Source organism: Agelaius phoeniceus, chromosome 15 (assembly GCF_051311805.1).
Source record: "Agelaius phoeniceus isolate bAgePho1 chromosome 15, bAgePho1.hap1, whole genome shotgun sequence".
Taxonomy (NCBI): Eukaryota; Metazoa; Chordata; class Aves; order Passeriformes; family Icteridae; genus Agelaius; species Agelaius phoeniceus.
In genome coordinates, this window is record NC_135279.1 from 10323317 (window position 1) to 10340509 (window position 17193).

Sequence of the window (17193 nt, forward strand, 5' to 3'; positions counted from 1 at the left end):
TTGTTTCTTCCCTCTGGTTTGACAATAATTTTTAATTTTTTAACACAAAAATAACAGCTAATTCTCAGCAGGCAGCAAATATAATCAGAATAGCCTTGTTTGCTTTTGTGCTTTCCCAGCCGAGGCATTGCTGTTAGTAACATCTTCTTTATGCTAAATAGTTTTTGGGAATGCTGAGTGGATCTTTGTGAGAGATGTCCTGGTGCAATGAGAGCAATCATTCACCAAATCATCTAGAAATCCCTGGCTTGGGAACGTGTTTGGGCTCTTTGTGGGCAGTGCACACAAAGTAGTGTGTGCCCACTATCACCTTGTAGTACCAGGAACGGTCTGAGCCTGCTCAGGGGTAGGCATTTAATTTTGGAAAAGCCACCCACTGCTGACTAGAAGCCAAAGGTTCTTGCAAACATGGCCACAGTCATTTTGTGCCAACCACAGAAGGATAAAATTCCCAGAAAAGAGAGAAAACCACTCAGTCATTCAGAATGTGAGCTGCCTCAGTGAGAGCCAGTGTATCCCACAGCTCCTCGAGAGGACAGGTGGAACATGAGATGAGCACAGCAGACCTGGGATGGTGATGTGGAATATGAGACTTACAGTTTGATGTACCAGATAATATGTGTAACAAAATTCAGTGGATGGAAGTTGAAGCTAAACAAATTAAAAATAAAATGTGTTTGCCCACTGAGACTAAGTAATCATTTGAAAAAATTGCTCTTTGATGCTTAAATTAAGGCTGGAAGCCTTCCTGGGTGGTGTGCTTTAGAGCAAACAAATTATGGAGCTGCTGCAGGGAAAATCTTGTTGAACTTGGGGCAGGAGGTCAGAGTGTGCACATAATCCCTCTTGGCTTTAAAAATCTATAAATCTGTGGCACACTGCCTAGGTGGTGATAGGCACTTGATAAATTGCATTTATTGTGTGTTTTCCCACCTGCAGGCTTCCTCCTGCCTCCCTCCCTGGGGCTGCTCCTGCTCCCTTCCAGGCAGGACACAAATCTAGAACTTGCCTTTGGACTTGGCAAACCAAGTTGTAATTCTTGGGCTTCCCAAGAAAGGCTGCAAATTCATCCACCTCTTTCTGTGCATTAGGGGCTGAGGCATACGATTCATTTAGCTTTATGCAGTTTGGAAGGTAATTGTTTAAGGTAGGAATAGAGTTTTTGTTTATAGAACTGGGAATTAATATTCTCATGCTGTAAGTTTTTAATATATTTTTAAAACTCGCAGAGTAATAGATGGGTGCTTTTTCTTGTAATAAAATGAAATATTGAAACAAATGTACACTGAGGCAAGCTTTAACTCTTCCAGGTTGTAAATGTCTATTGTTTAATAGTATCTACTTCATGGCATATATTCCATTCCATTTCTGTGATAAATTTGGTGAGCTCCCAGTTGCTGCTAAATTATATATGGATACCTGATAAATGTACATCTTATTAGCTGAAACACATCCCTAAGATAAGCAAGTTAGTTTGGATTTTTATTGTTAATTGAATTTTTTCAGCAGAGGCAACTGAAGGATGTTCATGAATTTGCATGAAGTTAAACATCTGCTCCTCTTAGCAGGAACTGAACCAGAGTTTCACTTAACCTGTAAATTCAACTCAGGAATAAAACAGGTACTCAGCCTTTGAGGGGCTTGGTTGTGTGTGAAGGAGGCAGGCAGGTGATGCTGTGAGGGAACAGGATGTAATTAGCAGCTTTGCCTTAATGTCACATCTGTGGTGTGTGGCTTCCTCTGTGCACTGAGATGGTCTTCAGTGATGTTTGGAGGCAGCAGAACACTCCCTGTGTTATTGTCAGGTGTTACAGGAACACTGCAGTGGGGTTATGTGCAGTGTAATTGCTGCAGAACACAGCCTGGTGTTTTATAGGAAGCTTTCTCTGAATGATCAGAAGTTAAATGGTTGTTATCACTGATGTCTATATATTAAGATTTGGGTTAATTTCTCTTCATCCTAAATTGATTTGCTCAGACCTTGCATAGAATCCTGGAATCATTAAGGTTGGAAAAGACCTCCAAGATCATAAAGTCCAACCTTCAGCCAAATATCCCCATTACCACTGTCCCATTGCAAAGTGCTACATCTACTCATTTTCTGAACACTTCCAGGGATGATGACTCTGCCTCTTCCCTGAGCAGCCTCTTCCAAGGTTTAGCCACTCTTTCAATGGAGAATTTTTTCCTAATATCCAACCTGTAGTATTTACAGCCTATAAAAATTAGAGTTGGGAAGATTCAAAACTCACAGATATCTCTAAATTGGAAGAAATTGTCAATTCCAAAAAGATTTCTTGATGTTCTCCTCCTGCAGCTGCACTTGCTCAGAGAAGTCTGTTCATGTAAATTGTTGAGAAAAGCAGTTATTTTCTTCTTTCCAACCACACAGGAAAATTGGGAGGAAAGTCCAGCCAAACTCTCCATGCATGTGCAGAAACAAGCAATTAAAGGAAGAGGAAGATAGATAGAAAGAGACAGGTAAAAAATTTGCATGGCAGAATGGGGATTTGCAAGGAGACCCCTGAAGAACTGAAGTCATCTTTAATTTTCCTGTCCCCATGTAAACTTGTTCTGTGGAGTCAAGCAGGCTGTAATGCAGCAGATCATTGGGGTAAAGAGTTCACAGAATGTCTCACTCAGGTTCAGCACTCTGATCTTTTGGGACCACATTTCCACTGTTCAGCCAACACTTTCATTTTGTATGTAGGAAAATGGGCTGGTGCTGATGAGGAATTTTGCCATTAATGACACTGGAATTGAGGAGCCACACTCAGAAATAAATTCATAACATTTTAGTTTAGTCATTTTCTGATCCTAACAATGCCAGGTAAAACCTGAGTGAAACACAGGGAAAGGGCTGTCTTGAAAACAGGACTTTTCTCCAACCCCTTTAATTTTGTCTAGAAATGTTATTTTCAGTAACTATATCTTTTTGGCCCTATAGATACGGATGAGAAAACAAATCTTAGTGCTCTCATCTCCTGCACTGAATTTCTTCCTGGAGCTTGAAAACTGCCATAGGAACAGCTGAAAATAGTCAGCATGGTCTGAGAGGATCTGTCAAATAAATTGACACCTCCAGTGCCTCCTGCCTTAGAAATGACACTCTTCAGCCTGCTCCAAACTGCTCTTTATTGCCACATATGGTGGTGCTGAAGGGTTGCCTAGAAAATGAGTGCCACTGGAGTTCCCCCTTCAGTGGTGGGTTATTGGTACTGGGCTGTTAGCATCCTCCCCCACGGGCACAGTGAGCAGGAGCACTGTCCTGCCCTGGTGGGTGGATTTCAGGCAGGTGATGGTGAGATCCAGGAGCCAAACAGGGCTGGCAGCTCTGTGTGGGCTGCTGGGTTGTTATGTCCTATCTCACCTGCAGGGATAACACACTGAGTCTAACCCTGTGTTGGGAGAGGCAGCACAGTTTCAGATTTTCAGTGTCTGAGAGCACATGGGCTGGGTACCCGTGCTCCAGCTGTATGGAGATGCCAGTCAGGGGAACCTTCTGGGGAGTTTTTGAAAGGTCACAAGAAGTTTGAACCTGTGTGTAAGCCTTGTGATGTGTTTCTTGATAATCACACACTCTTAGCCTGGATGCTAATGGCTGCACAGCTTCTCTCAAGGATTTTAGGAAGAGCTGCAGGTGCCACCTGCCATTCTTGCAGCCCGTGTAGTTTTGCTGAGAAATAGCTCAGGAGCCAGTGGGACTCCAATCCCCTAAAGACTCCTGTGTGTGTTGAGGCTCACATCTGCTGTCAGGTGATCTGCACACCAAGGTCTCAGAGATTGGTGCTCTGTAGGTGTTATCAGATCATTTTTGATATTTAAAGAAGTACTGACATTTCGAGTAATCATTGTATTGTAAGGCACCTTGCACAGTAATATTTCACTGGGAGATTAGTTTCCCCATCAAAGGAAGCTCTTCGCTTCCTCAGTTTATTTTTATTTTGTACCCTGCATTCCTTTGAAGGACACTTTCATCTCCAGCCTTGCTGTTCCTCTGTTATCTGCTTTTACTCAGAACTGGGTTGAAGATTGCTGTGGGATTCAAGTGTAAAAACCTGCAGCAATTCACAGAAACCAGGAGTAAAATTTTTAAAGAGGACAATTATTGAGGGAGCTGGATTAATGATCTGTCATCACAATTTAGCTACATTCACCACTGACCTTTCACAGGGAGGATGCTCTTGATAAATGTAGATCATTACTGTGTTCTGACATAAAAACATAATGGCATTCTGTGTTCCTTGGCAGGCTGATCAATATTTTATCTGCCAAAGCATGCAGAAGTGCTAAACAGGATGAATTACGTGGCTGCTGCAAGAAGCAAGAAGAGCAAGAAGCAGCATTGCTTGGAGCAGAGCATGTAAATTTGACAGTTGTTTGCCACCTTTTAGCAATCACACCTTCATATGCCGGATTTTTCTTCTACTTTTTCTTCTGTCTTATTGTTTTTCTTTCCCTGTCTCTTTTTTTTTTTCTTTTTTTTTTTAATTCAAACAGTTCCAGGCTTTACTGGGTTTGAAAATGCTCTAAACTGATAAGGAGGGCTAGTTTCATTGGAGATCTTCCCCAGCATGAAAAGGGAAATAATGGACTGGAATTGAAGAATCAGTTTAAGGCATGGCAGAATAGCAATTTTAGCTGATCCAGAGTTTGTGTGGGTGTCTCTCTGTGTGTTGGCTCCCCAGCTGTGTGGTGGGGATGGTGCCTGAGTACACACAGGGGGTCAGCTGGCAGTACCACACAGGCACCTGGAACACATGTGGTGACATTTCTGATGTTCAGAAACAGGGCAGGGAAGGAACACTTCAAAACCCCTCTCTGAAGAGCAGTGGTGGTCAGCTAAAATCACAGAATCACAAAATCCTGAGTTAAAAGGAGCCCACAAGGATCATCAAGTCCAGATGCTGGCCCTGCACAGGATAACCCCCCAAGTGCCACCATGTGCCTGAGAGCATTGTCCAAATGCTCCTTGGGCTGTCAGCCTTGGTGCTGTGACCATTCCTGGGGAGCTGTTCCTGTGTCCAAGCACCCTCAGGGGGAAAAGCCTTTTCCTAACATCCCAACTAAACCTCCCAATACCGCTCGCAATTGTGAGCAGAATCCAAGTCCCTGGGAAGCTCTAACAAGGAAACCACGCTGAGAGACATCCATTAGCAAGACCTACCAAGGAGAGCAGCCTCAGATGAGATAAACTGCTAATGATGAGTTTGTGTTGCAAAGGAAACTGCTGGGGGCAGTCAGCAGAGAGAGAGGAGAGTGGGGATAAGTGAGAGGGCACACAGAGAGCTTTTCTGACATTCTTTTTGCTTAACAGTCAGATTTGTAATACCTGGAAGAACAGAACCAGAGGTGGCAGAAGCTTAAAGAGACAGTATTTAGTAGATAAAGTTGGTAGATGCTTGGCAGAGTGTAAGAAGATTACAGATGTCAGGACAGCAGGAGAGATTGAGAGGGAAGGAGGGGAAATACAGAGCTTTGCTCTCCAAGATGTATAAACCAGCTCTGTGTCAGCAGTCTGTAAGGAACTTAGGTTAAAAGATGCAATAATAATGCTTAGTAAATAAGGGGAAGGATCTTTGCTGCAGGAGAATCTTGCTGTCTTAGGTATTGACTTTCCAGATGTCTTGAGTATCCTCCATAACTTGGCTGAGCAGGCAGTGTCTTTTCTAGGACATCCATGTCTGGTTGCTGAAGCACCTTATTTTGTTTGAAAGAAATACCATTAGGTCTGGGTTGTGCAGCAGCACATCAGCTCACACATCCCAAGCACAGATAATTTCTGAGCTTTGGCCAGACTTAGTATAAAGTTAGTTTCAGGTCAGAGTACTTCAACTGACCTGGAGATGTTTTACCTCTGTTCTTTCACTACAGTAAGAATAAGTGTATAATTATATATTTATATGCATATATATATATATTACAGTTGTAGTGCATTTCTCTATCGATCTTTTAGTCCAAAGGAGCAAATTATCAATCTCACACCCTGGGACAGAACTTTATTGCTTTTACTTGTGTGCTGCTAAACAGCTCAGCACTGCTGGGCTCTGACCAACTGCTTCTGTGTCACTGCAGCCCTCAGATGTCTGGGATGTCAGGGAAAATGTGCAAAGGTGTGAGACCCATGCAGTCTGTCACATCCCCACTCTGGAGAGAGGCTTGGGATCCACTTCCAGCAGAGCTGGAGAGTGTGATTTTCTCCAGAAGGAAGTGAAGGTATTGATTTGACAGGGGCTAGAAGCACCTTCTGACATCCTGCCTGCAGCATATGTTAGCAACGTGTGAAACTGGACTTATTTTTTAAATAAGAGACATAATTGTCTTACTGCTGGTTTTCTTTGATGTGTTCACCATGGACTGGCCTTACCCTGCTGTGCAGGATGGGGGTCTGCTGGATCCATGACCCTGAACATAGCAACAGTGTGATGAGGAAAAATGTATTATGGGTTTATAGCAGGATTTGGGAATTGCTGCCAGCAGCTGTCACCAGCTCTGTCCTTCTGTGCTTTCCTTTATTTCACTCTTAGTGCCCATCACACTTGCCTGGAAGCTGCAGCATGGCTGTGACCCCCAAGGTAAATGGGCACATTTACCTTGGGCTGGCTGGCAGCCCAGAGCAGTGTGTAGTTTTTCAAGAAAAGCAGTTTTGTGGTGGCTTTGTTTTCTGAGCATGGAAGAATGCAGGAGGGCTGTAATTCAGTGAAAGGAGATCACTGTCCCCTGGCTTCACACCATGCTTGAGGGAACTGGGGGTTCAGCCTGAGAAAAGGAGGCAGGGGGACTTTCTCCCTCTCTGTAACTGCTTGGAAGTTGTAGCCAAGAGAGGGTCAGGGTCGAGCTCTTCTCCCAAGTAGTAAATGACAGGATGAGATGAAATGGCTTCAAGTTGTACCAGGGGAGGCTTGGGTTGAGGATTAGGGAAAAATTCTTTTGGGTTGACTCCATCCAGCCCAGGATGGTGGTGGAGTCCCCATCCCTGCAAGTGTGAAACAACCCCCTGTAGATGTGACACTTGAGGTAGTGCTGAGGGAGGAAGGCTGGGAAAGCCTTACCTAGATATCAGCAAATATCCACAAAAAGAAGTCCCAGCTGCTGAAAACGAACCTGGAGGGTGTAAATTAAGAACTGCTTTGGCCTGTCCTTGTGGGGAGCACAAGGTAAGTGGGTCAGCCCACCCAGGTGTCACCATGTACATTGCCTGTAGCACTGCTGGTGCCCACTAATGGAAACCACAAAGCAGAAACAGAAGTGGAAGAAAATTAAATCGCTTTCCCTGTCTTCATTAGCCCTAGATACATTTCTGGGATTAACTTTTGATTGAAAATAAAATTCCAGTTAAGAGAAAAAATATTATTGCTGTAGCTAAAACAGTATATACAACAGAATAGCTTGATTAAATGGATACGATAATCAGGTTTTCTCTTAAATAAGCTGGTGATTGAATGGAAAATATATATATATACTGCCTTCACAAACCATCACATGACATGGTTGGAAATAAAAAAGTCAAGAATAATAAACACAACTAATAGTAGCTGAATAGCTTTGTTTTTTCTGTAAAACAAATCTGATCCCAAGTGGGACCCGGTGCTTTTTGGAGGTTGTTTAGAGGGAAGGAAAAATTTATCAGTTGCTTAATATCCCTGAGCAGCAGGAAGCTCTCCAAACTAGATGGGACTGAGTTCAGGGTAGGAAATAAGCCTTGTCTTGCAGTTCTTGTTCGTGTAGCACGAGGGCACTCACCTGGCTGGTTCAGCCTCTCTGTCCTCTCTCACCTTCTCAGGTCATAATGCTTTTGAAGTTGTGAGCACAAAATATGAAGGGTGAAAAAAAACCTTGACAGTAGATGGGTTTGCTATCAGAGAAGTGCCTCCCACCTGGAATTTTAATTGGGTTTCAGTTGGAGTGGGACCAAGAGGTCCAAAATGTTGCAGCTCAGCATGAAAGGGACAGGAGCATTAGTTGTCACTGTGCCAGAGGCTTCTGTTATTTTTCAGAGGAATAATGTTTAGAGTCTTTGGGGTGCTGATCTACAAGGGGGACCATCTTCTCTTAGATTTAAGTTTCAATCTTAGATTTAATCCAAGAGGATCAGTGATGGGATATAAAGGAAAGGTTTGTTTTAAACCCAGTATTGCAGAGAGTAAGGCTTTTACATTATAGGGAAGTTACATTATAGACATAAGGACATCTGAGGGGAGCAGCTGGAGGTGCTGATGCTGGTGGTGGGGTGTGGTTGGTACCCACAGAGTGTGGGACAGCTGGAGCCCGAGGGTGCTCCAGGGTCTGCTCCAAGGCTCCTGCAAGGCACCAGCCACTGTGCTCTGCACTAAAGAAAACAGATTTGCACAGAAGGACAGCTGCCATTTCTCATTCTGCTGAGCTCTGCCAGCCAACAGATGAGCAGAAAAGGGTCATAATATCTTGTACCACTTTGGGCATGTGGATGCATTTCCTTGAGGAGGGGAAGGGCTGGATGCTGCAGGCACAGCGTGAGCTTTCAGGGTCAGGAGGATTCAATCTGATTTCTTCAGCCAAGCCAGAGTCACTTCAGGGAGAGTGGCTTGAGGGCTTTTCCCTGGTAATAACCTTTTTCCCTGGTCAGGGACAGGACAGTGTTTATTTCAGCCTGCAGCGGGGTGATGAGAGCAGGCACTAGTGACACCACATCTGCAGGGGCTCCCCACAGCCCTGCTCTCCTCACTGTCCTTCCTCTGGCTTTCTACCACCCCAGACTGCCTCTGGGGATTCCCTGAGATCAGCCCCATGTTTGACACAGGGTGACAGTCTGAGGTACCAGGTACATTAGGGGAACTTTCTAAACATCAGCTTCCCCAGGTTTATTTTTTACTTTATGGGATAAATTTATTCACATAGAAAAGCATAGAGCCATTTTAATATTTGTTGGAGTTACAAAACTGAGTGTGGCAGTCTATGACTGAAGCCCTATAAAATCTGAATGATAACATCCTGAAGAGTATCCCTGACAGCAGGATTTAGAAAATCTGCCAGCTATTACAAAAGGCAACAACCACGGGAACTCCTCAAGTGCAGAGCTGAATATGCAGACATATGTGCCTAATTTTTCCTTTTAGGCCCTGAGTCCTTTGAAGAGATAAGGATGAATGCACATGGTGCAGTAATGCTGTCTTATTTCTCAGGGGACAGGTGCACGATGGCAGACTACAGCCGGCTGAAGAGCGTCCTGCTGGACCTGCAGGCTCGGCGCCAGAGCCCCTCTGGCAGCCTGGCCAAGGACAGGCCAGCCCAGAAACGCTTCCTCATTGGAGAGCTCTTTAAGCACTTGGACCTCAACAGTGATGGGCACCTCAGCAGCTCTGAACTGGCTCAGGTAGGTTTATTGTTCAGTGAGAATGGAATTATGGAGTGGATTTTCATTCGAAGTGTGAATTGAATGGAACGCGGCAGCACTCGGGTGGGAATGGTCATTTGTACCTGTCCAGTCAGCAGCAAGTACAGGAGGAAAGTCTAACACAGTCAGTGAGTCTCTCTCTGCATCTCCCAGGAGTCAGCATTGTCTCAAACATTTGAAGCTCATCTCCAAACAAAAACATGGCAGCTTTCCAGCCCCATCCATACTCCTCCAAATAGATAATAATCCTTGCTCTGCTAACTGACATCTTCTGAAGTATTTCTAGTTGGCTGGCTTGGGGAGAATCAAGTTAGATTTTTTAGGTGCATGTAAGTTAGGCAGCAATCTCTCAATTCTTCTCCCTGCCTTCTGGACTGTGCATTAGCATAGAGTAATGTGACAGCAAAGTTGGGATGTTTGTCAGCAGGTATATTGTCCTAAAATCCCTGGGCAGATGCTGAAATGATTGGGATAGCAGAAATTAATAGAAAAGGTAAGAGCTTGAAAAAGCTATTATTTGTAATTTCAGGCATGCTGTGCTGTTGGAATTCATCTCCTTGGTAAAGTGAATCAAACAGCCATCCTGGGCACCCAGCCTGGGTACTCTGTGTCCTCAGCTTGCTCTTTGCACATGCAGACCTAGGAAAACAGTCCTGTAAAATATCTTTCCATTCCATTATGTCATCCATGAGAAGAATTAGAAGCAAGTGCCTTCTAAGAGCCCTTTGGAAGCCAGTCCTATCTAGGACCTATTCCAGTTTCCAAAGCTGTTCCTTCATAGAATGATGGAATGGTTTAGGTGGGAAGGGACCTGAAAGCTGACCTCATTCCACCCCCTGCCATGGGCATTGACTCCTGCCACTAGACCAGGTTGTTCAGAGTAATTTCACCCTTGAGAGTCTCATCTGCACTCTTGACTTCCCAGGGAACACAGAGTGTGTTACAGGCACGAGCCTGCTCCTCCCTGAGCTCACTCCTCTCCAGGACAGTTTGTGCTGCATTTTAGTCCTCAGGCTGTTGACAGGATGCTTGATCCTTTCCACACAATGCAAATTGTCAGTGTAAATTCCCTTAGATCTCACAGCTATGAATATATGCAATATTTCCTCTGAAGGCAATGATTTTTTTATAAAGACATGGTAGCTATAAGAAAACACTTTTATCTTAATTCAAAGCCAGATTTTACATAGTGGCATCTAAGTGTCTGTTCTATTGTCCATTTTTTTGCCCTTTTTACATGAAATTAATTTTATTAGGATTTTAAAACTCTCATGGAAATAAAGGTTTGGCAGCCTGCAAGCAATTGTTATTGCAAAGGAGCTCAGGCAGTGCTGTAAGCTCTGCCTCAAAGTTCCTCTGGGCTTTGTTTGCAGATGTGCCTGGAGCCCAGGTCTCTCTCACAAGTGCAAACACAGACATTGGCTACTCTTATTTTAATTCTTCTCACTGTTATCAAAATCAGAAAATATGCCTGAATATCTGGAGCCCGCTGCAGTTTGATAGAGCAGAATAAGTTCAGCCTCAGCCAGGAGCCCTCTCACCCAGGCATTCTCCACACAATCTGGCCACCAGCATGGCTGAGCTGACAGTGGGATCACCTCTCAAAAGACAAAATAATACCTTTTAATGCACAATTTAGATAAACCATGAGTGCTTTTAGTCCTGAGCTGAGTGTCTCTGCTCTTGGGCCCCTTGGTGGCAGCATGGCTGAGGACACATCTGTGGGCAGCTCTGGGCTCTCACAGGAGCAGGATTCACAGTTTATTTGTAACATGCCAATTCTTTATTTTTCTCTTTAACAAGATGATTTTTATGTGCTCTTACAAGAGCAGTTTATCCACCCAGGTTTCAAGGGACATTTTTTTAGGTAATGAGCAATTGTTAATTACCCAGGTTATAGTCTTAACAGAACTATTCTTACCTCTTTCTTAGGTAGATTTGTAATTGATTTGCATTAGCTCTCTATTTTGAAGCTCTCTGCAACTTTAAATTTCCCCCAAAGATGGGAATTTCGTTGCCCATGGGCAGAGGAAGCTGAGCTGAACGTGATGCAGTGAGATCTGACTGCTGGATGAGCTGGTGCTGTGCCTTTGCTTTGTTTTATTTAAAAGAAAAATAGTCTCTTGAGCACTATAATTTTGTCTGCAAGCAAAAACTCAAGGCAGGTAACTTGCACTGCTGCAGTAAAAAGTGATTTTTAAGAGCTGGAAGTGGATCTTTAGGAGGCTCACTGCAGAGGGATTCACCCCAAAGGAGAGTCCTCCAGGGGGGATGTTCCTTCATGGATTCAGCACCCATCTGTGTGTTCTTCACAACACAATTGCTTTGAACAAAACAATGGCAACAGTTGGTCCATCCATCCCCTTCTATTTAGAGCTGGTTTGCCTCCTGTCTGCTGGTAGACCCTATCCAATATTTTCCCTCTGGACCTAGCAGTGAAATTGCCATGTAGTTTTGCAACCATGGATAAAGGCTATTAACAATGGTGGTAATTGGAATATTATTTCCATTTAAATCTTTAATGTATCTTAAAGTCAAGTTCATAAATCTACTAAGTGTGTCACAGCTGAAGTGTTTTCCACTGTTTTTTTTTCCCTGACATTAAATCAAAAGGACTAGTAAAAACTTGTCAGTCTTATGAAAAGTTAATCAATTCTCTATACAAAGGGTAGACAAAGGGAAGTTTCCGTCTTTAGAGGATTGATCTTGGAAGTTATGGTTGATCTCACTTTTATTGAATACTTTTTACTTGCTAGGTGAAGGGTCATTTTTTTAGCATTATTACTCTAAATTGCTTCAACATAATGGGTCAAGACTAGAATAGTAAATAAAAGAATCCCTGGCCTACAGGAAAAAGCTTTCCTGTCTGGAAGATGCAACTGTTCAGCAGTTTTCTTCATGTTCTACAATAAATTCAGAGAACCCAAATGAAATGCTGAAAAAAACAAAAGAAGCAAACTCTCAGGGGTTGGAAAAGCACATCAGTGTTGAGTACACCATCCACTATTGCCTGTTCTAGTCCTAAAATCAGGGCACACTATTTTGTCCTTACTTACAGAGGAGAAAAGAGAAACAGACTTTCCTTTTTCCCTGTTGAATATTTATTTTTCAGTCCATTTTCAAAATGAAAATGCATCTCTGTGGTGCTGGTAAAGGAAGGGGCTCTTCAGTCCATGGTCCATGAAGTGCTGCAGGAATACAAATATCTTGATAGAAAGCAAATATATAATTATAGATATGATAATTTATCTGTGTGTCTGTCTGTCTATCTATCTATCTATCTATCTATGTCCCCAAAGGTCATTTCATGGAAAATCTGCCAGGTGAGCCAGGCCAGCAGTGTGTAGCATTGCATTACATGTAAGGTCACCTGTTCTCTTTGCTGCAGTTGATGAAGAAGGAGGACCTGGAGGGTGATTTTCTGGGTTGTACACTTGAAGACCTTCTCCAGTTTGATGATTACAACAACGATGGCCACCTGACCCTGCAGGAGCTCTACACAGCCTTCCGTGAGTCCCTGCTTTGCTCTGTCCTGGCTTTTGGAGCATGCCAGTATCTGTGAGGGCACTGTTGTCTTCCTAGATGTGGTCAGCCAAGATGATGCCTTTTTTTGTCTTTAATGCCATGAAAACTCTTTGGAAGGCTCGCTTCCAAGGTGTCTGTGCTCCACAGTGTGGAGCAGGAGGTTGGTACAGGTGTGTCAAGTTTATTGTTTCTTCTGTGTCTTGTTGTGCTTCTTGTTGATGGCAAGGGAGAGATGGTGGCCTGGCCAAGGTCTGTAGACCTGAGTATGTGGTTTGATTAACCCTAAAGAAACAAGATGGAAACCTGTCTAAAGGTCCTGTGGTAATATGAGTTAGTTTGCTCTGGCGAAGGTGTTTACTGAATATTTTGCCTGGGAATTATGTTTTCTACTTTTTTTTTTTCCATGTTAATGAGTGTATTAGAGTTTGCAATCATGATACAAATCTCAGCATCCTGTGCAAGGATCTGGGAATCACAGAGCTGCTTAAACAGTGGGATATAATCAATATTTCTGTTATCCCATTGATCTTTATAAATAATTCTTGCTTCAAGGTAAGCATTTGTTGAAGTCCTTCACTGGAAAAGGCCCACACTGTTCCCTTCATCTAGGTGATAGAAAGTTGTGTTGTTGCCCATTCCTTTGGGATACTAAAGAAAAAAGCAAATGGGCAAGGTTATTCATTAATCAGGACAGTGAGCTACAGAGAACTTGGGTGTGGTTAAGACATCGTGGCTAAAGCTGGAGCAGGATTCAACCATTGACTCTGCTGAGTGCAGGGAAAGGGCCAATAACAATGTGGTTACCTCTTAAGCAGGATTCTTTTCTAAAGAGGGTGATGTCTGTTTTCTTGATTTACAGCTTTTCATTAAAAAAAACCCAATTTAGATAATAATAACAGAATGGTTTGGGTTGGAACGGGCCTTAAAGATTATCAAGTTCCATCCCCTGCCATGGGCAAGGACACCTGGCACTAGTCCAGGTCACTCCAAGCCCCATCCAACCTGGCTTTGAGCCCTTCCAGGGATGGGGCAGCCACAGCTGCTCTGGGCAGCCTGTGCCAGGGCCTCAGCACCCTCACAGGGAGGGATTTTTTCATAAAATATCCAGTCTAGCCCTGCACTCTGTTAGTTTGAAGCCATTCCCCCTTGTCCTATCATACCATGCTCTTGTTAAAAGTCCCTCTTCACCTCTCCTGTAGGCAGCCTTTAAATAATGGAAGGTGTTTAAAGTGCTTTAAGATTAGCCCCAGTTGTCGCCATGGACCTTTTTGAGCCACACATGCATTTAATTCAACACAGCAGATACACAGTGAAACATAAAATCTCATACATTAAGAAGGCATAAAGTGTATTAAACCAGCTATAAAGGCTTGACATGCAGTTATTTGGGAGCATATTTAGATCAATGGGTTCTCAAAGTCACATCAACTTAGAAATAATTCTTGGAATTTAGGTTTATGGGTTTTGGTTCAGAGAGTTTTAAGTAGGCAAGGAAAATAAGACAAGTACAAAATATGAATCAATTAATAGCAATAATATTGATAAACTGCACAATTGATCTTAACAAAACACAAGGTGTAACAATGACTGTTTGTCAGAGGAATTTGGTATCTGAACAGAATTGCTCACCAAGTGAAGCTGAAAACTAGATGACTTCTCCATTTTCAGTTTTCCCAGAATCCTGACTTTTATCAAGAGCAGGTAATGGCTCACCAGCTTTTAATTTAAAACCAAAGTTAATTTGCTTGCAACTTTTGAAATTTTGGGGAACCTGGAAGCAAATTTTATGCCTGGTTGAAGTATATTTTTTCCCTTTGCTTTATTAAATGATGTAGGAAAAACACTTTAAACACTTAAGGGCACACTTTGGTTTATGAAAATTTTGTTTATCAGATTTCTGCTTTGTTATGAGTCAGAATTTGGCTTGCAGCACTAGTTTAAAGGAACATCAAATGTGCATCCTGCGCATTTCCCCTATTTTTTGCCTATTAGAGAGATCTTTTTGTTGCTTGAAGTTCACCCAAGCCATGAATTGTGGCTGCCACAGGCTGGCAGCAAGGTATGGGCACGGCTGCACAGCAAGCTGAGTAACATAATTACCAGAATTCAGTGACATCAGAAAGCCTCAATCTAATTTATCCTCTCAAACTCTGTCACATCTGTTTTGGTGCTCTGTGCTCTGGTGGAGTGTCGCAGTGTTGGAAAGGTTTGAAAATGACCTTGATAATGTGAAGAGCTTCCCCATCTGACATTCTTGTGCTGCATTACAAGTTGTATTTCATTTTAGAGAGTCTTGTGGCCTTGCTGTAACTCACAGAGCCACAAAATGGCCTCTTTCTCTCACTCCATGTGTGTCTCTTGCTTTCCCTTGATCCATCCTCTCACTCTGAGACCCTCAGGGACCCAAAGGTTATTTTTCTTCCTCATCATGTTAATCATCTGTAAATAAATGAAAAGTGCATGAATGAAAGAAATCCAGTCTTACATTTTCTGAAATGTGGTTTTGTCAGTACAAGCACTACATCTAATAGATGCTATTTTTAATCATCACTTCTAACCATGCTAATAGTTTTCTTACACATTTTAATGCACAGTTTTGGATTATGGACAGAAATAGTGGCCTTCCTTCTAAACCTACCATCTTTCTTCTGGTTTTCTGAAAGTTCTTTTGTTCCTTAATCCCAAAAATTAAGCTGTTAAGCATTTTCTTGCATCTATCAGAATGACTAGAAATATCTGTTAACACAGGATTAAAGTGTCAATTTTCAAATTGTCTTAATCATACACAAGTAGTGCATGAGACAGATGAAACACTCTCCTGGCAGATCTGGTAAGAACCACTTGTAGGTGTCTTCTAATTCCTCATTAATAAATTTTTATTAGATAAGGAGTCTCAGGACCATAATTAAAAAAAAATTGATATGATGATCTTGAGATTTTTCACGTGCCAAAAATAGAGCACTAGAAAGATTATTTGTCTGTTGTCTTTTCTTTAAGTTGTCACAAAGATTTCAATACATGACTAATAAATGAAAGGCTTAGATGTCATAAGAGCTAAAGCAGTGCATGATCTAATTAATCAGCACAGAGATGGCCTGGTGAGTTGGCAAGCACATCACCCAGCTGAGTCATACTTCTAGCAATGCTCAGATGGGTGGTTTTTGGATGAAACTTCTGGCACTGTATCTGACTGGAGGTCATTAAAATTAGGCATGACACTTCTGGCATTCCTGTTGTCTTCTCTAATGGGCAAGTGGCAGGTTGGCAGATGTGAAAGCCCAACTTAAGAAAAAAAGTCTGTTTAATCTTCTAGATCTGTATCATCATCATCAATATGGACAGGTCAATTTGTAATACAGATAATTGAGGGAGAGGGAAAAGATGCATTCCATCAAAATGCCTTTATCCTGTCAGCACTGTTTAGCTAATAAGGAGTTATTAAACCAACAAGAAAATCCCGTTAAATTCTAGATCATGGCCCATTAAAGTACTTTCCTGATGTCATAGCTGGACCAAAACAACTTACAAATGAAGTTTGAAAGAAAAATACTGATTTGTTATTTTTCAGTCCAGTTGTTATTTGCCATGGTCTGTTGCATATAAGTTACATGTAGACAGAAAATTGCTGTTTCTGTAAGATGAGAGGCATGTCATCCATGGATATATTGCTATCTAAAAAACACAAGTAGGGACATTTTTCATGCAGGAATGAATGCAGCAGCAGCTGCAGGATTAATGTGCTCTTCTCTTTACTCCAGTTAAGGAGTATAAGACAATGTTTTTCTTTACTCCCTGATTCTGTTTCAGGTCAAATCTTCCTTTTTTAATATGTCCTTAATATTAACCAAAAAAAGCAAAAGGAACAAGTATGAAAATGAGATGTGCACACTTTCAGCAGGAGGTCAGGGCAATACCAGGGAGGGTGGATGGTGCCAGCCCCAGGCCCTGGGGCTCTCCCAGCACCACCACCAGGGCCTGGGAGACCAGATGGAATTTGAATGAACTGGGTGAAAAAATGAATTTGAGAGCCTGGGCTGGCCATAGGTGTCAGGTAAATCACTGCCAGTGCAGAGGAGCAGTGTTGGACTGGCTCCAGATTTACTGGAGTGATCCTAAAATCTCCAGGAGTTGTACTCCCCACAGCTGTGTGGTGTGGAGAAGGGAGCAATCCATTCCTGATTCCTCCACCGTCCTACAGAGGCTCATTAGAAGTGTGGACTAGACGACAGATTTATTTATTTATTTATTTATTATTATTTATTTATTTTTTTATTTATTTTTTATTTATTTTTGAG

The 17193-nt window shown here is 42.5% G+C and overlaps 1 protein-coding gene across 5 annotated transcripts in view; it reads left to right on the forward strand.

Annotated features, from left to right (window-relative positions):
• FSTL4 (follistatin like 4) overlaps positions 1-17193 on the forward strand; it is a 206673-nt gene that overhangs the window by 100315 nt on the left and 89165 nt on the right. For all 5 annotated transcript variants that reach the window (XM_054642959.2, XM_054642960.2, XM_077186351.1 and 2 more), the window contains 2 exons: positions 9162-9352; positions 12762-12882. In XM_054642959.2, coding sequence (XP_054498934.2) covers positions 9162-9352; positions 12762-12882 — 312 coding nt within the window. The remainder of the gene's footprint in view (positions 1-9161; positions 9353-12761; positions 12883-17193) is intronic.